The 24,047-nt window shown below is 41.0% G+C and overlaps 1 protein-coding gene and 1 pseudogene across 1 annotated transcript in view; one reads left to right on the forward strand and one right to left on the reverse strand.

Annotated features, from left to right (window-relative positions):
- The window catches only part of LOC124011297 (follistatin-related protein 5-like), a 195,145-nt gene extending 173,938 nt beyond the window's left edge, over positions 1-21,207 (forward strand). Inside the window, 5 exon segments of the mRNA XM_046324524.1 lie at positions 1,144-1,293; positions 3,708-3,815; positions 4,382-4,506; positions 18,731-19,334; positions 19,336-21,207. Of these exon segments, the coding sequence (XP_046180480.1) occupies positions 1,144-1,293; positions 3,708-3,815; positions 4,382-4,506; positions 18,731-19,334; positions 19,336-19,434 (1,086 nt within the window). The 3' untranslated portion in view covers positions 19,435-21,207.
- On the reverse strand, positions 493-549 carry LOC124011725 (annotated as a pseudogene).
- Positions 21,208-24,047: the final 2,840 nt, after the last annotated feature.

Here is a 24,047-nt window from a genome sequence, read left to right on the forward strand (position 1 = left end):
GTGAGTTCGTCCTCCTAAGGCCATGGCACAAACCAGGCCATGAGGCCTCAAACAACTCTTCCCTTAGTTCAAGAACAGAGAACAGATGCTGGGCTGAGCCAGGCTCACGGGCCACGGGAGGGGACAGGGAGCAAAGAAAGGGACATAGCAGGGGATAGAAGGACAGAGCATACTATGGTATAAATACTATAGTACTCACTGTAGTGTTTTTGCAGACTTTATTGGAGTATTCACTGTAGTATTTTTGAGCACTATTGTAGTATTTACTATGGTATACTGTACTATACTGTAGTTTTTTTAGTTTATAATAGTATAGATACTGTAGTAAAAGAAAAGTGTAGTATATACTTAATTAAGTAAGTAAGTATACTATAGTATTTACTGTAGTGTTTTTGATGACTGTACTTTTTTTGTGGACTGTAGTATAATGTAGTATTTACTATAGCATTTTTGTGGATATTACAGTAGTATTATTATATTGTATATAGAAGTAGAGGCTTTCTCCTTCAGGAAACCTACTGGAGAAATATTAAAAGATCATTTACTATAGTATTGTAGAGTATACTACAAAATGCTATAGTAAGTACATGATTGAGGGATACTACAGTGTGTAGTATAGTATTCTACAGTATACTACAGTTGACTATAGAATTCTATAGTAAGTATTGTAGTATTCTATAGGGAAGTAGTATTTTTTCATGTGGGCAGGATGCCAACGTTAGCCAGGTTGAGGGCTGTGGATATAGGGTTTCAGAGTGTAGGACCGTGGTGGATTGCACACGGGCAATAGGGAAATGTGTGTGTGTGTGTGTGTGTGTGTGTGTGTGTGTGTGTGTGTGTGTGTGTGTGTGTGTGTGTGTGTGTGTGTGTGTGTGTGTGTGTGTGTGTGTGTGTGTGTGTGTGTGTGTGTGTGTGTGTGTGTGTGTGTGTGTGTGTGTGTGTGTGTGTGTGTGTGTGTGTGTGTGTGTATTCATGTTGCTGTTGGGATAAGAGAGACTTGGACTTGGAGTTAGCTGATAAGGGAATGACTCGAAGACAACAAAGGGGAAGAAGGGAGATAAAGATAATTTGTTTTTTAACGTGTCATTTTGATAAATGTTGCACAATATATGTATTAACTGTGTGTGTGTGTTTTATTTTCAGGCTGAGGTTTGCCCCAAGTCAGTGGAGGAGGTCAAGCAGAAGTGTGTGTGGTCATCAGCAGTTAACGTGAAGGACAAGTTTATTTATGTCACACAGCCAACCATGGCCAGAGTGCTTGTGGTTGACATCACGTCTCAGAAGGTTGTCCAGGTAATTTCGGCCACGAAAATTGGATAATCAAGATCAGCTTCCCCTTTGGACAGGTCCTGCTGTGGAGTGTTATGAGTACCGGTATGCAGTAAACACAATAACGAACCATACATACGGCATCCATTAGGAAGACTCTTAGTTGTCATACGAAACAACACGTCCAGTAATAGGCTACAGTACTTTTTCATATCTGCACTCATTCTCCTTCACTCTGAGTTAATATTGTATTTTTCCATTCGTAGAGGAAGCCTCGACTCGGAAGGACCTGGAATATTTGTTTCACATTTTCAATTAAATTGATCTGCACTTTTTTGAATCTGGAACCATTCATAAAGCAAATGTTGTTTTTCCGAACATCATTGAAGAAATTACGAAGTTGATGAGTCTGAGATGTTTACACTATTCACTACAGCTGACAATCATTTAGCACGCTATTCTGGTCAAGGGATGGACACAGACTTTTTCACAAACCCTCAGTTGAGTCAGACTTCATTTAGATACAAATGCACTGAACTTTAGCAACTCAATTATTTTCTGTGATATAGATTTGGATTTAGTTGTTTCCAATGTCTTTTCCATCAACCGACCTCTGCAAGGTCTTTGTATGGCTTCTTAAAAAATAATTGTACATCCTAAAAAAAAAACAGTGAAAGCTGTTCCCGTTGCTCAGGTAGATACAGGTGATTGTGTTACGTACTTCACCTCCTTTTACAGCCAGTATATAAGCTTATCAGTGGTGTAGTGGAGGGTAAACATAAACGTTGTTTACGTGCTTTTTTTATTTACACACGCAGAAAAATTCCTTGAAAACGTAGAGAGAGTTACTTTATTCACCGTGAACGGCGATCAGTGTTTACCCACCTATTCTTCTTCTTCTTTTTTTACCAATGTTGACCATGACATCGCAAAAAAGAATGTCGGCCTGACATCATTGCAGTTTTGCCTGCTGGGAATGGTTAACCCCATGATGAACCAAAAGGCTCCAACGTTCTTACAGTAGGAGAGTACCTTGAGCAGAGCAGGTTGTGTATGTGCCGGGTTAAAAAGGTTTGTGCGTCTCGGAGTAAAAGGACTCCGCATGGGGCCCAGAAGGTGCCCAATTTCTGCTGCTGAAGGCTCCCTAGGGTCCAACCGGTAGTCAGGTTGTTGCGCTGGCGACCATCACAGGCTCATTATTGGGGCACCTGGAGGCTTGGATTCATTACTTTAGATGAGCTAACCCTAATTAGCCACCTGATCCTCGCTCAGCTCTCCCAAGGAAAGGAAAAGGGGGGAAGGGGGGTAATTTGGGTGTCTCAGTTTATTTACTCGTCTTCTCTTTTCGCTTTCAAAATTGTACTTTATATTGACTGTCCTGCCACTGTATTGTATGGATCATCCATCAACTTTACAATTTTGTATGTACATCAGCGTACTGGTTTGATTCTGTCTAATTCATAGCATATCCACTGTCACAGACACAGATTAGGTACATGTGAATATGGATGGAATAATACTGTCAAGTCCTCGAGAGGCGGAAGTTGCCGGAGAAGAACAACAACAATGTCCACACCTATTCCATCTGATTACTACATGCTCAGAGATGAGTTATGACTCAACACATCTCTCATATCTCCTTGTACGATAAATCCCCTCGAGTTGTTTACTCTCACAGTAATACCATACACTTTAACATGAAGCAGCCAGGTAAAATGCTCCATTAAGATTTTTACGGGGAGAAAAAAAACACTACTTCACCTTCCTTCAGCTTGTTTTGGTGTCTGCTCTAATTTACCAGAAAGAAAGAAAATAATTGCTTTTTGTGCCAAGCTAGGTGTAAAAAGCTGGAGTTGTGTTGTTTTTCTCACTGTGTGTTTTCTACTGTCAATCCGCACCAGAGTGGACATAATGCATGAGTGCCACACACATGACTCATCCGTCGGAGCCGGCTGGAACACATCGTAGCCAGGTGTCAAGGAATGGATACGGATTGAAAGCAATTACTTCGGTGTTGTCGAGCAATTGCCCTGTCACCACTCGATTTGAGAAGCCGCTCCACGTCCAAACACCTCATACATAAAAAAGGTTGAGCCTCCCCTTTGTCTCGTTCAAAAGGGACTCTTGACTCTTCCTGTCAAATCCAATGCATTAGCGAACGGGGAAAGTTGTGATATGCACCGCGCCGAGCGTCAAAGGGCATATCTGTCTGAGAACCGTGTTGAATGGTCCTGATTTGCCCTTTAAGTGCAGACCTGTCCTCAAATAGTTGTGCTTGCCTCAAGCTGTGCTTGATTGCGCTTGCCTGATGTGATGGGACCAATGGAAAAGTCCCAAAAGTGCAAACCCTGTCCACCTGGCACTCCAGGAAGGCAAATGATCGGACTGGGTAAGTAGAGTGTGCTATTTAAGGTTTGTTTTTGTGTGTGTGCTCTCAGACGGTGAGCACAGACCCCTACCCGGTGAAGCTGCAGTATGACAAATCCCACGACCAGGTGTGGGTCCTCAGCTGGGGAGACATGGAGAGAAACTTTCCTACTTTGCAGGTAACTGTTTGACATCACACTGAAATGCACCATATAGAGTAGTGTTACGTGTTTGTCTTGATACTAATGATCTATACAAGTGGGTCTATGTATGTGAATTAAGCAATATTTAGTTTAAAGATGTACTATTTTATGTTTTATGATATGGCATAAAAAACACGTGTGTTGTGACATTTTCGGAACACTACTATGCATTACTATTCTCCCAATGGGATACATTATCAACTATCAATCCAAGTTTGGTCAACAACCCTTTCCCAAATGGCACAGTACTAGGTGGCCTTTTCTGTTTATAGTTCATTACAAGTTATTAGCCTGCACGGCTTTTAGATTGTTAGGAGGATTGTTCCAGTCTCTTCAGTGCATTGTGGCATAATTAAGGCGAGCCTTTCCTGTATGCGCACACTGGTACAAACACACACAGAGGACCTCTCCTCCCAGTGTGAGTTCATGTCAGAAGCGATGCAGGAGGCAAACACAGTGAATAATTCACAAGGGCCGTGTTAAATATCTCCCCCCATCTTCTCCTCCTTTCCCCTCCTCCCCCTCTCCTGGTGTGGTGCTAGGTGATCAATCAGGCCAGCGGGAGTGTGTCCCACCATACCGTCCACACCCAGCCGGTTGGCAGACGCTTTGATAGAGTGGAGGATTTCTTCATTCCTGCCGCCAGCCTCATCATTAATCACATCAGGTACGTCAGTGTCGGTATGTGTGTGTGTGTGTGAGAAAGAGAGTCAGAGTGTGTTCGTTTGTGGGTGGGTGGTTGTGTGTGCGCGAGAGACTCAGTGAGTTTGAGTGTGAATTTAAATACAGACACCCCACCCCCCTCCTCGGACCACGCCCTCCTGCCTTCTGAAAAGCAGGGGGAGGTGAGTTTACTGACCCACTGCTCGTCAGCAACATATGCAGAGCAGATCGATTTGGTGCCTGAGCTTTTGATGGGCACTCACCGAGACTCAGTCCCGAGCTGCTGACACACTGAGGCTTAACTTGATACAGAAGGCCTATAATATAATAATAATAATAATAATAATATGCCATTTAGCAGACGCTTTTATCCAAAGCGACTTACAGTCATGTGTGCATACATTCTACGTATGGGTGGTCCCGGGGATCGAACCCACTACCCTGGCGTTACAAGCGCCATGCTCTACCAACTGAGCTACAGAAGGACCACAATACCAAACGCTTAGCTGGAGTTGAAGTTGTGGAGAAAGCCAAGTGCCAAGCTGGATGTATCTGGGATTTAAGGATGTTAACAGACTCCCGGAGAGTTGCATTCGCAAGCCCTAGTTGTAATTTAGGTCGACTAAGACTTGTCTGATAGGATGGCTAAAAAAGTACTGAGAATGTACACTACTAAGTTTTAGAACACCTACTCAATTAAAGGGTTTTTCTTTATTTGTACTATTTTCTACATTGTAGAATAATAGTAAAGACATCAAAACTATGAAATAACACACATGGAATCATGTAGTAACCAAAAAAGTGTTAAACAAATCCAAATATACTTTATATTTGAGATTATTCAAATCGCCACCCTTTGCCTTGATGACAGCTTTGCACACTCTTGGCATTCTCTCAACCAGCAGTCACCTGGAATGCATTTCAATTAACAGGTGTGTATGGCCCAACGCAGGAGATGAGAAGCAGGTACCATTTAATACAGACAGACATGCAACGGAACAGGGGCAGCGTCTGGACATAAACACAACACGACAAGCAATGCTACTACCGGGAACAACACAGAGGAGCAGACATATATTCAGGGGCAATCAACAAAGTGAGGGAGTCGAAGTGAGTCCAATGAGCGCAGCTCCGCGTAATGATGGTAACAGATGCGTATGATGACGGGTAAGGAGGGGGGGCGGGAGCAGGGCATGACAGTACCCCCCCCCCCAGCCGGATGGGCCGGCTGAAGCATGATGTGGGATGAGAACCTGCCGAGCCAACCGAGGCAAGGAAAGCTCTCGAGCCAGCTATGAAGTGACAGCCCAATGAGCCAGCTTAGGCATTGGCGGCGGAATCCAAGCCCGACGTCACCAACAAAACAAGAAAACTCATGGACCGGCTGAAGCATCCGAGCCCGACGAGCCGGCTGAAGCATGACGTGGGATGGGAACCTGCCGAGCCAATCTGGGCAACTTCTCCAGCCAGCTAGGGCATGACAGCCCGATGAGCCAGCTTAGGCACCCCCGGTTCCATCAGCAGCAGCCCCCAGGTCCGACGTCACCAACAAAACAAAACCCTAAAAAACTCCCTGTAAAGGCCCAACGCAGGAGATGAGAAGCAGGTACAGGGAGTGACCCATTTAATACAGACGGACATGCAACGGAACAGGGACAGCATCTGGACATAAACGTGACACGACAAACAATGCTGCTACCGGGAACAACACAGAGGAGCAGACATAATATATACAGTACTGGGCAAAAGTTTTAGGCAGGTGGGAAAAATGCTGTAAAGTAAGAATGCTTTCAGAAATAGACATGTTAATATATTATATTTATCAATTAACTTAATGCAAAGTGAGTGAACAGAAGAAAAATCTAAGCACCCATTCAAAACAGCATAAATTCTTCTAGGTACACTTACACAAAGTCTGGGATTTTGTAGGCATATAGTCAGGTGAATGATTAAACCAAAAAGTTGCTAATGATCATCAATTCAATATGTAGGTGGAATGTGCATGTGGAAATTTGAAATGGACGTTATGGAACTCCCTTGTGTGTTTCGCCATTAAATGTGGCGAATTAAACATTTGCATCTGTTGGCCATCCAGTAGCCTATTAATGTATATGCCATTGTAGGCTACGTTAGGCTACCATTTGATACAATAAATATGTTGAAATGACTATTTCACTTGAGTCATTGCTACTCAAATTGTGTGGCTTGTGTAGCCTACCTTGAGCTTGCAAACTATTTTAATAAATACTCCATAACTTCAGTGTATTGTTTGTAGCCTTGTGTTATTATGGAATAATTATTGGCCGTGTTTAATTAATTCAATGGGAAGTTATCAAAGCTCTATCGAAATTGTCAATTAGTCATTATACCACATTAGAGAGACATGACAGTCAGTCAGATGAGGCTACAGATCAAGATAATCAATGGCATGTTGTTGACAAGCATATACAGTTCATATTCATATTATTCATATTTAATTCAGTGATTGAAATTACGACCTCATTCTCAAATCGCCTCGCTATTCATGTTGAATACATTAGTCTGTTAATTTGAACTAAGCAAGCTTCTAAATTGTTCAGTTTACATATTGCTTACATTTCAGATAGTCTTCAGGCTACTGTAGACTATCTAAATAAGTAGGCCTATCAGGGGCTATATAATATGTAGGCCTATCAGAGGCTATAGCCTCCCTGCATCTAGGTGCACTCAGGCTATCCGGAAGGCCAATGTTAGTTACTTTAAGGAGCTGTTCTCTCTCTGTGGGTCTAACACCAAGAAGTTCTGGAAAACGGTTAAAGACCTGGAGAATAAACCCTCCTCCTCATAGCTGCCCATGTCCCTTAATGTTGATGATGTGGTTGTTACTGACAATAAGCATATGGCTGAGCTCTTTAATCACCACTTCATTAAGTCAGGATTCCTATTTGACTCTTGCCCATCCAACATTTCCTCATCTCCCACCCTTTCTAATGCGCCTATCCCCAATGTTTTTCCCCCCTTTTTTCCCCCTGCCCCGCTACAAAGTTTCTCCCTGCAGGCAGTCACTGAGTCCAAGGTGCTACAGGAGCTCCTTAAACTTGACCCCCCAAAAACATTGGGGTCAGATGGTTTAGACCCTTTCTTCTTTAGGGTCGCTGCCCCTAGCATCTCCAACCCTTTTAACCTGTCTCTCCTTTCTAGGTAGGCTCCCATTGCTTGGAAGGCAGCCACGGTTTGTACTTTATTTAAAGGGGGGATACATCTTTATTTGAAAATTTATTTAACATTTATTTAACTAGACAAGTCAGTTAAGAACAAATTCTTATTTACAATGACGGCCTACCAAAAGGCAAAAGACCTCCTGCGGGGACGGAGGCTGGGATAAAATAATAATAATAATAAATATAACAAATATAGGACAAAACATACATCACAACATGAGAGAGAACACAACATTACATAAAGAGACACCTAAGACAACAACATAGCAAGGCAAACATGACAACACAGCATGGTAGCAACACAACATGACAACAACATGGTAGAAACACAACATGGTAGCAGCACAAAACATGGTACAAACATTATTGGATACAGACAACAGCACAAACGGCAAGAATGTAGAGACAACCATACATTTTGCAAAGCAGCCACAACTGTCAGTAAGAGGGTCCATGATTGCGTCTTTGAATGAGATTGAGATAAACTGTCCAGTTTGAGTGTTTGTTGCAGCTCGTTCCAGTAGCTAGCTGCAGCGAACTGAAAAGATGAGCGACCCAGGGATGTGTGTGCTTTGGGGACCTTTCACAGAATGTGACTGGCAGAACGGGTGTTGTATGTTTATTTATTTTATTTCACCTTTATTTAACCAGGTAGGCAAGTTGAGAACAAGTTCTCATTTACAATTGCGACCTGGCCAAGATAAAGCAAAGCAGTTCGACAGATACAACGACACAGAGTTACACATGGAGTAAAACAAACATACAGCCAATAATACAGTATAAACAAGTCTATATACAATGTGAGCAAATTAGATGAGAAGGGAGGTAAAGGCAAAAAAGGCCATGGTGGCAAAGTAAATACAATATAGCAAGTAAAACACTGGAATGGTAGTTTTGCAATGGAAGAATGTGCAAAGTAGAAATAAAAATAATGGGGTGCAAAGGAGCAAAATAAATAAATAAATAAATGTGTGGAGGATGAGGGCTGCAGTAGATATCTCAGATAGGGGGGAGTAAGGCCTAAGAGGGTTTATAAATAAGCATCAACCAGTTGGTCTAGTGACAGGTATACAGAGATGATCAGTTTACAGAGTATAGAGTGCCGTGATGTGTCCTATACGGAGTATTGTTAGCAAATCTGATGGCCGAATGGTAAAGAACATCTAGTCGCTCTAAACCCTATTTAGAGCTGTCCTTCTCTCAGCACATATCAAAGCTGCAGGCTAAAGTTAAATCTAGACTTGATTTCCTCTATCGTAATCGCTCCTCTTTTACCCCAGCTGCCAAACTAAACCTGATTCAGATGACCATCCTACCCATGCTGGCATGGGGAGACATAATATATAGATCGGCAGGTAATGGTGCTCTCGAGAGGCTAGATGTTCTTTGCCATTCGGCCATCAGATTTGCCACCAATGCTTCTTATAGGACACTTCACTGCACTCTATACTCCTCTGTTAACCTCTGTTAACCTCTCTGGGATTTGTGGGAAGCTAGCGTCCCACCTCAACAACAGCCAGTGAAATTGCAGGGCGCAAATTCAAACAACAGAAATGTCATAATTAAAATTCCTCAAACATACAAGTATTATACACTTTTTTAAAGATAAACTTCTTGTTAATTCAACCACAGTGTCCAATTTCAAAAAAGCTTTACAGCACACCATGCGATTATGCTAGGACAGCGCCTAGCCACAAAAAAACATATAGACATTTTCCAGCCAAGGAGAGGACTCACAAAAGTCAGAAATAGCTATTTAAATTAATCACTAACCTTTGACGAGCTTCATCTGGTGGCACTCCCAGGACTCCATGTTACACAATACATGATCGTTTTGTTCAATAAAGTCCCTCTTTATGTCCAAAAACCTCAGTTTAAATTGGCGCATTATGTTCAGTAATTCATTGTCTCAAATAACATAGTCTTAAAGATAAACTTCTTGTTAATCCAGCCACTGTGTCAGATTTCAAAAGGCTTTACGGCGAAAGCAAACCATACTATTATCTGAGGATAGCACCCCATCAAACAAACACAGACAATCATTTTTCATCCCGCCAGGCGCGACACAACTCAGAAATAACAATATAATTCCTGCCTTACCTTTGAAGATCTTCTTTTGTTGGCACTCCAATATGTCCCATAAACATCACAAATGGTCCTTTTGTTCGATTAATTCCGTCGTTATATCTCCAAAATGTCAATTTATTTAGCTCGTTTGATCCAGAAAATCTCCGGTTCCAACTCGCGCAATATGACGACAAAATATCTCATAAATTACCTGTAATTTTTGTCCAAACATTTCAAGCAACTTTCCTAATACAACTTTAGATCTTTTTTAACGTAAATAATCGATAAAATTTAAGACGGGATAAACTGTGTTCAATACCAGAGGAAAACAACATGGAGCTTGCTTTCAGATCACGCTCCTCTATCAAACAGTACACTTCACTCGACCCTCGTTCTGAACAGGGCTACTTCTTCATTACAGAAAGGAAAAACATCTACCAATTTCTAAAGACTGTTGACATCCAGTGAAAGCGATAGGAACTGCAAGCAACTGCCTATATTCCCATTGAAAACCCATTGAAAAGAGAGTGATCTCAAATAAAAAAATCCTGGTTGGCTTGCCCTCGGGGTTTCACCTGCCAAATAAGTTCTATTATACTCACAGACATCATTCAAACATTTTTAGAAACTGTGTTTTATATCCAAATCCACCAATTATATGAATATCCTAGCTCCTGGACCTGAGAAACGCACGCTTTTCTTGTGAAAGTCACTTTATCCCACCTACATGTACAACTTACCTCGACTAACCTGTTCCTCCTCACATTGACTCAGTACCGGTACCCCCTGTATATAGCCTCCTAATTGTTATTTTATTGTGTTACTTGTTATTTATTTTTTTACTTTAGTTTACTTAGTAAATATCTCTTTCTTGAACTGCATTGTTGGTTAAGGGCTTGTAAGTAAGCATTTCACGGTAAGCATTACACCTATTGTATTCGGCGCATGTGACATACGATTTGATTTGTTTCTTGCTCAGAGATTTTGAGATCCTCTGTCCGAAATCCGAATTCGGATTTATCTATAGTTATGCGCATGCGCAAAAGGTAATTTAATTACAATTATAAATGAGGTTCATGCCCTGAATACCATGACTAAAAGCCATGGTATATCAGACCATGGGTATGACAAAAATAACTTTTTTCTGTTGTAATTACGTGTCTCGCCTTGGTCTTAGTATTTTGTGTTTTCTTTCTTTATTTGGTCAGGCCAGGGTGTGACATGGGTTTATTTTGTGGTGTGTTTTTGTATTGGGGTTTTAGTAGGTATTGGGATTGTGGCTGAGTAGGGTTGTCTAGGAAAGTCTATGGTTGCCCGAGGCGGTTCTTAATCAGAGGCAGGTGATTATCGTTGTCTCTGATTGGGAACCATATTTAGGCAGCCATATTCTTTGAGTGTTTCGTGGGTGATTGTATCTGTCTCTGTGTTAGTTGTCACCAGATAGGCTGTATAGGTTTTCACATTCCGTTTTTTGTATTGTTCGTGGTTTTTTAAATTTTCTTCCTTAAAGATGTATCGAACTAACCACGCTGCATTTTGGTCCGACTCTCCTTCGACGGAAGAAAACTGTGACATTACGTTGGTAACCAGTTTAATCAATAAGGCCCCCTGGGGGTTTGTGGTATACAGCCAATATACCATGACTAACAGCTGTATCCAGGCACTCCGCATTGTGTCATGCTTAAGAACAGCCCTTAGCCGGGGTATATTTGCCATATACCATAACCCCTCGTGCCTTATTGCTTAATTATAACAGTCAAATTAGTTAAACTGACATCCATTGATGGAAAATGATCCCGCTAGTTTAATAAGAGTGAATTATCTTTTCTTTTGAGACATATTCAAATGTGTTTATTACTTCACCTCGTAGTTTGCAATAATAATTATTTTGATGAAAATCGAATTTTGCTTCTAACATCGTTACGTCGGTATTCATTCTTAATTGGCTTAATTTTATGGAAAAAAGGTTTATTGTATGAATGTCTACATGGAATCTACATTTAGTCCACAATTAGACTTTGATCTATGACCATTAATTTTGCCCTAGGTGTACTCAATTGAACCTCAATTGATAGGTAGGCAGACTGCCACCCTTTAGGTCAAACCATGCCCACTCTGGATAGCTTAAACTCAATCAAGTGCACTTATTGATAGCTTTTCGTGCGTAATAACTCCCTTAGCCCCAGGCAAGATCAATCCATTGTGGATGTGCCCAACAACTCCACCAAACCAATATGCGGTCAGTGCACCTCATAGCCCAAAACAGGAGTCTCAGTGCACTGAACATCACAATATACAAAGGCTTTGGAGGCTTTTAGATTTATCAGGAAAAACGATCCAGGGGCTTTGGGGAGCTGCGAATCAATGCCAAGGATATGGCATTGTGCACAAGGACTTTTTAAACACCCTATCCCTTTGAAACGTCTGATAACGCAGCTTAAAAGAGCCCTTGATTGTGCTCTTAGGGCGCAAACATCTATTGAATGTTTTTGCTGACTCTATTATAGAGGTCTTGGACTTAAATTCCAGTCCAATCTTTTGTACTGTTGTTTCTACCTCGCTTGGTGGGGAGTCGACAGTGGTGAAAGTTTTGCTGGCTGTGTTGTATGTCATGTTTTTACACTTCTGTCAGTGACTGAACGATGGAAAATAAAAGTAGACCTTACAGTGTTCATATGGATTTGAACATGGACATATACAGTCCTTAGTCTTCCTTCATTTTACAGTTAGTAAGTGCCGCCATTCTTACATAAACATGGACTTTTGTCTATAACTCATCTATAGCTTACAGTATTTCAAAGCGGCATAGTGCATTTGGCAGATCAGCCGAGCAGTACACTAGTAAGGTTTAGACCAATGATATCGAGGATGTAAACTCTGAAAGCTTCAACAGGCCTTTGTAGTTTTAGCAGTAGGGTTATTGCAATGTGCACGGTACTGAAAGCTGGCTTATGTTAGGTAACAATACATCAGCAAGTCAATACAATGCATGAAGTGTGAGAACGTTATTTAAAATGTGATTTTTATTTTCATGTTGGAGGATGGTTTAACATAAATGGCATATGGACTTGATGATACATTCAATAACCCGTACATAACACATTCATAAGTAGTGTGCGCAATCATTTCTTACATGCTTATGTCAAGCACCGCAAGTTGATGCTTTCATTATGTTACAGTTCTGAAATGATACATTTGTGGTGGTAGACAGAAGCATTTCATCTATGTTTATGTCCAATCAAATCAAATCAAATTGTATTAGTCACATGCTCCGAATACATCAGTAAAATGCTTACTTATGAGCCCCTAACCAACAATACAGTTTATTAAAAAAAATAAGAATAGGAAAGTAACAAGTAATTGAAGAGCAGCAGTAAAATAACAACAGCGAGACTATATACAGGGGGTACCGGTACATCTGTCGGGGCACCGGTTAGTTGAGGTAATATGTACATGTAGGTTGATTTATTAAAGTGACTATGCATAGATGATAGCAACAGAGAGTAGCAGCGGTGTAAAAAAGGGGTGGGGCATTGGCAATAGTCTGGTAGTGCCTTACAGTCGGAGGAGGAACAGTTGCCATACCAGGCAGAGATGCAACCAGTCAGGATGCTCTCAATGGTGCAGCTGTAGACATTTTTGAAGATCTGAGGACCCATGCCAAATCTTTTCAGTGTCCTGAGGGGAAATAGGTTTTGTCGTGCCCTCTTCACAACTGCCTCGGTGTGCTTGGACCATATTAGTTTATTGGTGATGTGGACACCAAGAAACTTGAAACGCTCAACCTACAGCCCCGTCGATGAGAATTGGGGTGTGCTCGGTCCTCCTTTTCCTGTAGTCCACAATCATCTCCTTTGTTTTGATCACGTTGAGGGAGAGGTTGCTGTCCTGGGACCACACGGCCAGGTCTCTGACCTCTTCCCTATAGGCTGTCTCATTGTTGGTGATCACTGTTGTGTCATCGGCAAACTTAATGATGGTGTTGGAGTCGTGCCTGGCCGTGCAGTCATGAGTGAACAGGAAGTACAGGAGGGGACTGAGCACGCACCCTGAGGGGCCCCTGTGTTGGGGATCAGTATGGTGGATGTGTTGTTACCTACCCTTACCACCTGGGGGCGGCCCCTCAGGAAGTCCAGGATCCAGGTGCAGAGGGAGGTGTTTTGTCCCAGGGTCCCTAGCTTATTGATGAGCTTTGCGGGCAATATGGTGTTGAACGCTGAGCTGTAGTCAATGAATAGCATTCTCACATAGGTGTTCCTTTTGTCCAGGTGGGAAAGGGCAGTGTGGGGTGCAATAGAGATTGCTTCATCTGTGGATCTCAGACAGGGAGGGGTTGAAAACATCAGTGAAGACACAGTTGGTCAGCAAATGTTCAGAGTACAAGTCCTGGTAATCCGTCTGGCCTTGCGGCCTTGTGAATGTTGACCTGTTTAAAGGTCTTACATCGGCTGCGGAGAGCGTGATCACACAGAACACAGAACTGCTGATGCTCTCATGCATGTTTCAGTGTTACTTGCATTGTAGCAAGCATCAAAGTTATTTATCTCATCTGGTACGCTCGTGTCACTGTGCAGCTCTCGGCTGTGCTTACCTTTGTAGTCTGTAATAGTTTGCAAGCCCTGCCACATCCTACGAGCGTCAGAGCCGGTGTAGTACGATTCCATCTTAGTCCTGTATTGACGCTTTGCCTGTTCATCGCAGGGCATAGTGTGTTTTCTTATAAGCTTCCGGGTTAGATTCCTGCTCCTTGAAAGTGGCAGCTCTACCCTTTAGCTCAGTGAGAATCTTGCCTGTTAATCCATGACATCTGGTTGGTGCATGTCAATGCACTTATTGATGAATCCAGTGACTGATGTGATGTACTCCTCAATGCCATCAGAAGAATCCTGGAACATATGCCAGTCTGTGCTAGCAAAACAGTCCTGTAGTTTAGCATCTGCTTCTTCTGACCAATTTTCTATAGACCAAGTCACTGGTGCTTCCTGCTTAAATTATGGAGGATAGAATTATGGTCAGATTTGCCAAATGGAGGGCGAGGGAGAGCTTTGTACGTGTCTCTGTGTGTGTTGTAAAGGTGGTCTAGAGTTTTTTTTCTCTCTGGTTGCACATTTAACATGCTGATAGAAATGAGGTAAAACGGATTTAAGTTTCCTTGCATTAAAGTCCCCGGGGGCGCCGTCTCTGGATGAGCGTTTTCCTGTTTGCTTATGACGGTATACAGCTCATTGAGTGCAGTTGTAGTGCCAGCATCGGTCTGTGGTAATATCTAGACAGCTACGAAAAATACAGATGAAAACTCTCTAGGTAGATATTGTGGTCTACAGCTTATCATGATATACTCTACCTCAGGCGAGCAAAACCTAGACTTCCTTAGATATCATATATCATCTGTTGTTTACAAACATACATAGGCTGCTGCCCCGTGTCCTACCAGAGACTGCTGTTCTATCCTGCCGATAGAGTGTATAACCCGCCAGATGTATGTTATTAATGTCTTCGTTCAGCCACAACTCAGTGAAACATAAGATATTACAGTTTTTAATGTCCCGTTGGTAGGATATATGTGCTTTCAGTTCATTCCATTTATTTTCTAGCGATTGCACGTTGGCAAACAGTACGGATGGCAAAGGCAGATTAGCCTGATCCTCACAAGGCACCATGGTCTCTTTCCGCAAAATCTTAGTTTCTTTGACAGTGAATGAGGGTGTTTGTAGTAAATCCTTCCGGTTCGACTCATTTAAGAAAAATTATTTGTCCAATTCGAGGTGATTAATCGCTGTTTGTTCTGATGTCCAGAAGCTCTTTTCGGTCATAAGAGGTGGTAGAAGCAACATTATGTACAAAATAAGTTAAAAATGTGAAAAAAATAACAAAATAGCACTGTTGGTTAAGAACCCATAAAACAGCAACCATCCTCTCCGGTGCCATCTTTACATCATTTATGCAGAAGCATACAGTACATTTTTGGAATGTGCTCACTTGAACAGGAAGGTGGCGCGGCGGTCCTTCGTGGTAAGATTTAGTCATCAAAGTCTGACATTCTCTTGATTTATGCTGAATTTAAAACAACTGACAACTCTGAAAAAAACAAGGTCTAATCATGATGACGTTATTGATCTTCAGATCGTAGCTCTAGAAGAAGTCCGGATTTACAATTCCGATTTGGATGACGTTCAAAACGTATTTTCCCAGTCGCGGCACGAATCGTGCTTCATTGGCCAATGTTGAATGTTTATCATTTTAAACTTGGAAAAGAGCCCCTTAATCGCAGATTTGGGACCATACAGCCACTGTTACTGATTCCTTCCAAACCACTCATTGTTGAATTTGCGATTTCCAACTTGTTGTGTAATGTTTATGTCCAATGGCTGATGAGCACCAATACGTTTTATCTATAATTTCTCTTCATTATTATCACTATGACAAGGATTTGCCAGTACATTGTCGACTTCATGATGATGACTGCTAGCTAAGATTTTGAAAGTGTTATGTTGACATGATCAGTCCAATGAAAACTACTGTACATATATCGTGATTTGACGTCATTTTATCTGTGGCCAATGACCTTGAGCCTTCTTAGATGGGCTCTTCTAATGTGGCAGCACCCAAACTCTATGGCAGCACCCAAGGCCCTAGAATTTTCAAAGTTTACCATTAGACTTGGCGGTGACGTAGAGTGTCCCCATGAGTGACAGAACACTGAGCCAATCACGGCGCAATGCTCCATATTTTTCTGCTGGCTTGCCCCACCACCACAGAAAGCACTGAGCTAGGCTGAACACCTTCATTTTGGAGCTGCCTTACTCAAGAAAACAAAACAGAGACCATGTTTGTATGCGGCTTTATGATTTTTTTTTTCTTTACTTTGTTTGCAAACTTTACAAGCAAAGCCAGCCCAGATGATACTTTTACTGTTCATAGACAATGTATTCATGCCAAAATAACAAGCAAAACAGGCAAGCTCAAAAATGTGAGGCTTAAAATAGGTCCCACCTGCCCTGAATGATGGGTCATTTATTTAACAAATAAATATTGAACCAAATGAATTGTTTAAGTCGTTTCGCCTATTACAGAGAAAACATCCTTGTTTTCCTCTGTTTACAAATTGAGTTCAGGTGGACCAGAAAAGCTAACTCCTGCCTTATTATAAGGTATGCAAGAAAAACTACAACAAAGTATACAGCTCATACTCAACACACAAGTGTTACTTTTCACATAATTGCACAGTATTTGTAAAATCTGTATAGTGTACCGATAAAGGGAGGCATGCTGAAAACAAAACAACAAAAGGCATCTCGCAATTTATATTTTGCTCAATGTGTTTACAAGCAAAGCCAGCCCAGATTACACTTTTTCTGTTCATAGCGAACGCAAACAAGCCCATCATTATTTTTCTAACAAACTTCAGCACTACTCATTTTTTAGCAAAAATAAGGCTGAAGGCAAAATTGTCATATTGACCTTCATATATCAAGTGCTCTGCTTTGTATCACTGTAGATGTGCTCCATTCACTGATCTGTCTTAATGTACACATTTGTAGAGAGTAGGGACATTTATCATGGGGAGTAGGGATGTCCTAAAATGTATACCATACAGGTACAGGTACATTCACATAACACTTGATGGTATTTACAGTTGCTTGCACTAACATAGTACTCCTTTCTCCCTATCAGGAGTCCACCCGCAACATCATTTTACTTTCCTTTTTTCTCATTCTCCCATAGATCAAATTCTAGTTATTTTCACTAACTGTGTTAGCTTTGAATTAATTTCGCTCCCTGTGGGTGTGCTTTTTTTTAACTTGAAGGTGCTTGTGTTGGGATCAAAAGCTCCCTGGGAAGAAATCCTGTGGATTTCGAACATTCTAGACACTCACAATTACACACAATCCAAGAGTATTTATATATCAAAAGATAAAAGGCCATAGTAATGGACCATGCAGACCCTCTGATTTCATAACCCAATGCAGCACCTGTCCACGATCAGTCCCATTGATGTCCAAGTCCCCAGCCCTAACGCCTCAAATGGACGATACAATCTCTGGATCAATGCTAAACTTCACAGTGCTGATAATGTGCTCCATCACTCTCTTAACAGTAATTTTCTGTCCACATGAACAGACAGTGGGGGTGTTTAAAATCACATAAAAGAAGACGGATGATACCGAGATTGAAGTGCATGTCAGGATTGATCAGACAGCATTCAGATGTAATTTTGCCATGTCGGCCCCTCACATTCTCCCTCCAGTCTTGCATATCAGAATTGGAACGTGTCATTATCCCTCCTCTTTAGATTTTTTATGTATAATATAGTATTTTCAATGATTAATATGCCCGTGGAAATCTATTACTGTGAAGCATAGGGCAGACGATTTCAACTCAGCTTGGTGAGATTGCTCATCTGAGGCGATAAGAAAATGGCCACTGAAATGTGAAAAGACCGTATCCACCCCTCTCTTCTTCTCAAACCAATCCTAAGGCCGTTTCTTTGAGGAACTGAAATACTGTAGCTAAGAGAGTCACACACCCAAGTCAATTCAAAGTATAATAATAGGAGAGGGGATGCAAATGGAAGTCCCTGTCACTGTTAAGATTTTAATCACAGCATGAGCGGGGGAAATGTGCAACTATTCAATAGTCGTGAGGATAACAGACTTCTCTCAAAAATCCTATATTTAATTCTTCTCTCCACAATTGTAAATGTAACTGTAGTCTTGGTGAAGGTTGACTTTAATTCTAATGTAGCACCACTATGAATTGTGAAGCAAAAGCAAATTGATTCAAGTCTGTAGGTGTAATGTGCAACATGAATGAATGACTTAATTAATTAATAAGCATAAAATACATTTTAAAGTATATTTTTTTGTGTCGACCCTCAACGGTACTTCTAATGGTTTTATATGTGTCATAAAAACGTGAACAAGTATACTAACATTCCAAATGTATTTTCTCTCCGTCTAGATTTGGAATCGTCCTCCACAGAAATGAACCGGCGCTCCACAAGATCGACCTGGAGACCATGTCGTCAGGGAAGAACATCAGCCTGCTCAAGTACAACTGCATTCCCAAGTCCCTGGCTTACACCCACCTGGGAGGCTACTACTTCATCAACTGCAGGCCTGATTCCACGGGCGCCACCCAGCCACAGCTCATCGTAGACAGTGTGACAGACTCTGTGAATGGACACAATGGGGACGTAACCGGCACCCCGTACGTGTCTCCGGACGGTCACTACCTGGTCACAGTGGACGACCGCAACGGCTTGATGAGAATCCAGCAGATCACAGTGCGCGGGGAGATCGGCGAGCCCTTCGACATCCACACCAACCTTCACCTGTCTGATGTGGCCTTCCAGCCGTCGTTCACCGAGGTCCACCAGTACAACGTCTTCGGAAGTTCGGGAAGCCAAACGGACTCTCTATATGTCGAGCTGAGCACAGGCAATGTGAAGATGATCAAGAGTCTGAAGGAGGCCACCAAGACTTCTGATTGGCCGTGGAGCAGTAGAAACCGCGTGATGACCGGCAGTGGACTTTTCGGACAGTACCTCATGACCCCGTCCAGGGGAGTCTATTTTCATCCTGGACGGTCGTCTCAACAAGCTCAACTGCGAGATCACCGATGTCGTCAAAGGCAACGTAGTGACGTGGGTTGGCGAGTCGTAGGCCGGTCTGTGTTTAGACCCGTCCTGTGTTATTATTAAGGTACAGTTGCACTGAATTTGGTTGCAGATACATAATTTATTGGGTGTGAAGAAAAACATAAGCAATTCTCAAAACCAAAATTCACAGATCAAAATCGTATTGGATGTTGGGAACTTCATTAAAAAAAATAGGGAGTGATTTGTTGGCGTCGTTTACTAGCAGGGATATCAGTTAAAATTAGACAAATTAGAGTCATTTTAGCATTTTTCGATTGCAAGTCTTGCTAATTCAATTGGATGGACGTTTTTTGATAATCACGTCAACTGGCATCTCGCTAAAAAGAGGGAGAAAATAGGTCTAGACTATCCTCCTCTGTTTTGTCTACTCCCGTTCCATTTTTTCCTGTGCCTTGAAGGAAAACAAACTCCAAAAGAGGAATTCACATAATTATTCCCATTGCGGCTGCAGATTACACCTTCTTCTTTTTTGACCCTCCTTCATGGTGACAGATGCTCCAAAAATCCATGTTTCTCGTCTTATTTTCATCTCGGACCGACGTGGAGCCCATTCTGGCCTAATTAAAATGAGCTCTTGCTGAGACCCCGTCTCGTTTGAAGTGGAGATAGAGAGATTGAGTTGTCCATTATGATGTAGTGCTGCTTGGTCACCTTTGATCTCTGAGAGTCTTCAACAGAGCTAGTGATTTGAATGTGATTTCGTCCAACAATCCAAGTCTCAATGACAATGTTAATAGATTGATCCATCTTAATATTTGTGGGATAAATTCATTAAAGTTTCACACTTTGATTCACAAGGTCAATGTGTGTGCGTGTGTGTGTGTGTAGAAAAATATTCAAATTTGAAGAATAGCCCTGGCCCAAAAGGAGTCATAGTATATAATAGAATGTACTTACATATTGTCAGTCCATTTTGGCAAAGTTTAGCAATTGGATATGTATCATTACAGTGAAATAAAGAGGGATTTGTTTAGTTGGAAGTGGATTTGTGCAGTTGTAGAGAATAGAGGCCCTATGAGCTGTGTGGGTCTAAGGAGAATATAGAGAGAGACCTTGGTCTATAAGCTTCAAATGTGAGTCACATTTCTTTTCAAATGCTACAAGGCAGAACGTAGTTGGATGAATCAGTTGTACCTATGAAACCTGGCAAGTATGTGGCCCGTTGTGCATAGGACACAAGTTCTTTCCTCGAAGGACACATTCTATGCATTTTCACCATAGCACTCTAACACAAACACAATGAGGAATATGTTAATGTATTATTTTTCAAATCTAATGTTGGACCTCTGGTTGGTTATGGACAGGTCCATTTTATGTTCCCAATTAAGATGATACATTTTTATATAATTTAATGTTTTGTTTTATTTGGTCAATTCAATTTCAATTCATCAAAAAACAAAAAAATATATCACATTTTGTTTGGTGTTGCCCCTTGATACCCATAGGACTGTACTGATTACCTGTGACTTTACTTATTGTTTTCTGTATATAGCAGCAGAGTTGACGGAGTTCCTTAACATGGAAGTTTTCATACAGTTTTTGAGGGCTCTGTTCATTATTTTGAGTGCATATGCACCCACCTTTCAAGAAACGAAAAGAGCACCATTGTCATCTCGCTATCCTTGACCAAGTACATTGTGATTTCACCTACTGAGACATTGTAGTTTTCATTATAGCCATGTGCTGTTTGTTGATTCATGTGGTTATTATTTATGTAGAGAATACACACTTGACATTTTACCTGACAATAAAGTCTATACTTCCTTTCTGTGGAAAATGTGTTTCAAACATGGTTTCAGGCCACACTACTAATGCCATTGAAAAACCAGGTTCAACACAGTTCAGAGAAACTTCTTCGGTAATGCTTCTGTTGCTGACAATAGCCTGTGTTTATACCTGGTTCTAACATTTGTCCTTTCTCTTGATATTGTCCACATTCTCACATTTTCAGACAGGTGTAGACAATTAGAAGATGCATTGTGATCTGATTGTGATCAGCTCTTCCTGACCACCTCCAGAGGTAGTCATGGACCCATTGTAACTGGATATCAATCAAGTGAAAACAGATCTGGATGGTCAAACCATTTAAATCATAGTTATACCGATCTCTAAAATCATTGACAGGTAGCACCATTGACTTATCGCATCCATAATTGTTTTAAAATAAATACATTCATATTATTTTCAAAGAATATCTGTCAAATAATCTGCGTACAGGGAGGTAACAGGAAATATGGTCACAATGCAGACACAGTGGATGGATAAGAGACACAATTTACTACCATGTGTAGATATAACAGGCTACAAAGTGTGCACAATCAGAATGTGGATAAGATCAGGACAAAGAATGCATGTTAGCACCAGGTATAAATGAGGCTCATGACATTTGGAGAATATGAACATATCTCTGAACTTTCTTGAATGTCATTTTGAAAGAGCTTTGGAATTTTCATTTGAACGACCCCTATATTGATTCAGCAGTTTCTGTCACTCTTACAAAACTAATTCCACACCCAATCGTGTCTGCTTGAGATTAAAGGAGACCCACACAATGTGGGTGTGCTGATACATAACTTATTGATGGGCACTTCACATAACCATGATTTTATTTTTAAAACTGCGATCATCATTAGAAATTACAATTGCTATTAAAAAATGATGTGTAATAGTCAGTGACGGGGAGTAGTGAACTACATGTAATTCAACTAGCAATTGAATTACATTTAGCTGTAGCTTGGTGGTAGTTGTACTAAATTCAAATTATGGTTGTGTTTTCAGTATTTAATTACCTTTTTTTGCCATGTAGTGGTGTAACTAACTTCTGGAACTACAATTACTTTTTTGCAAAAATAACAGAAAATATGAGTAAAGTAAGCAAGATGACCTTTCTTTTTCAGGACGACCAGCATTATTTTCACTACGAAACAGTTTTTAGGTTTAATAGACAAAATTACACATGATGTTAACATCTGACTCCAGGGTGATCTTTCTTGCAATTTGTAGTCTATGACATTTCAGATTTAGATATGATGATTTTTCTCAAGTAGTTTGGATGTAGTGAACTACTTTTTCAAAGTAACTATAGTTAAGTAAACTACACTGAACAAAAATATAAATGCAGCAACATGTAGTGTTGGTCGGGAGACAGACACAGGAATACGTAATGGGGCTTTTTATTGTACCCAAATTACGGCGTGCCAACGCACGGGGACGAAGACCAGACAAACACTATACAAAACACAGGGTAGAAACTCAAAACAAAAGAGCGAGGACTACCTTGAATAAATAACACACACGCACAGTGATTAACACACGGGACGAGACATCAATGGCACAGAAGCCAAAACACACAGCACAGGTCACATACACCAACAGACATTGTAACAATAATCGTCAGGACAATGGTGAACAAAGGGCATACTTATACAATTACTAATCATTGGGAATGGGGACCAGGTGTGCGTAATGACAGTTCTGGAGGGATCCGTGACATCATGAGCTGAAATAAAAGATCCTATATATTTTCCAAACACACAAAAAGCTTTTTGTGTACACACTCTAAAATGTGCAGTTTTGTCACACAATTTTTGCACACAGATTTCTCAAGCTGTAAGGGAGCGCGCAATTGGCATGCTGACGGCATGAATGTCCATCAGAGCTGTTGCCAGAGAATTGAATGTTCATTCCTCCCTCTCTCCAATGTCATTTTTGAGAATTTCGCAGTACTTCCAACCGGCCTCACAACCGCAGACCACGTGTAACCACGCCAGCCCAGGACCTCCACATCCAGCTCTTTTACCAGCAGGATTGTCTGAGATCAGCTATGGGTCTTACTTCCGTCAAGATGTTTAAGGACATAATTAAGAAGAGTGACAGTTGCATCTTTCACCCCTGTCCTGACTGCAATGGGTCTAAAGGGTCCTGAACCTTGGCCATAATCTCCCCCTTAACAATATGTTCAAATGTGTTCATGGTCAGTGAGGAAAGGGCTACATGCAACAATTTCAGGTTTCTGGTCCACTCCCCAACCTTTTTTTTAGGTGTCTGTGACCAACAGATGCATATCTGTATTCCCAGCCATGTGAAATCCATAGATTAGGACCTAATACATTTCTTTCAATTGACTGATTTCCATATATGAACTGTAAGTCAGTAAAATATTTTAAATTGTTTGTTACATTTATATTTTTGTTATTTTACATGTATATGTTTCTTAAGGGTAGCTTAACTTGTTGTAGTGTGAAGTAATTGGTAGCTTGGTAAACTATATTTTCAGAATAGCTCTCCCCAACACTGGTAATAGTGGACAAGTCAATTGCATATAAAGCGAGTAACAATCAGAGTATAAATACTGAAATGAACTGTAGTTAAATGAAGGAAATGTATTAGAAACAAATGTCGAGTGACATTTGAGTGATAGATGACGACTGATGCAAATATATTTTTTCTTCTTGCATTTACGTTAGATATTACGTTTAAGGAATAGGGTACCTTCAGAAATCATATACACCCCTTGATATTTTTCCACATTTTGCTGTGTTAAAAAGTGGGATTAAAATGTATTTAATTTCATTTTTTTTGTCAACGATCTACAACAAATACTCTACTGTCAATACA

Source organism: Oncorhynchus gorbuscha, linkage group LG23 (genome assembly GCF_021184085.1).
Source record: "Oncorhynchus gorbuscha isolate QuinsamMale2020 ecotype Even-year linkage group LG23, OgorEven_v1.0, whole genome shotgun sequence".
Taxonomy (NCBI): Eukaryota; Metazoa; Chordata; class Actinopteri; order Salmoniformes; family Salmonidae; genus Oncorhynchus; species Oncorhynchus gorbuscha.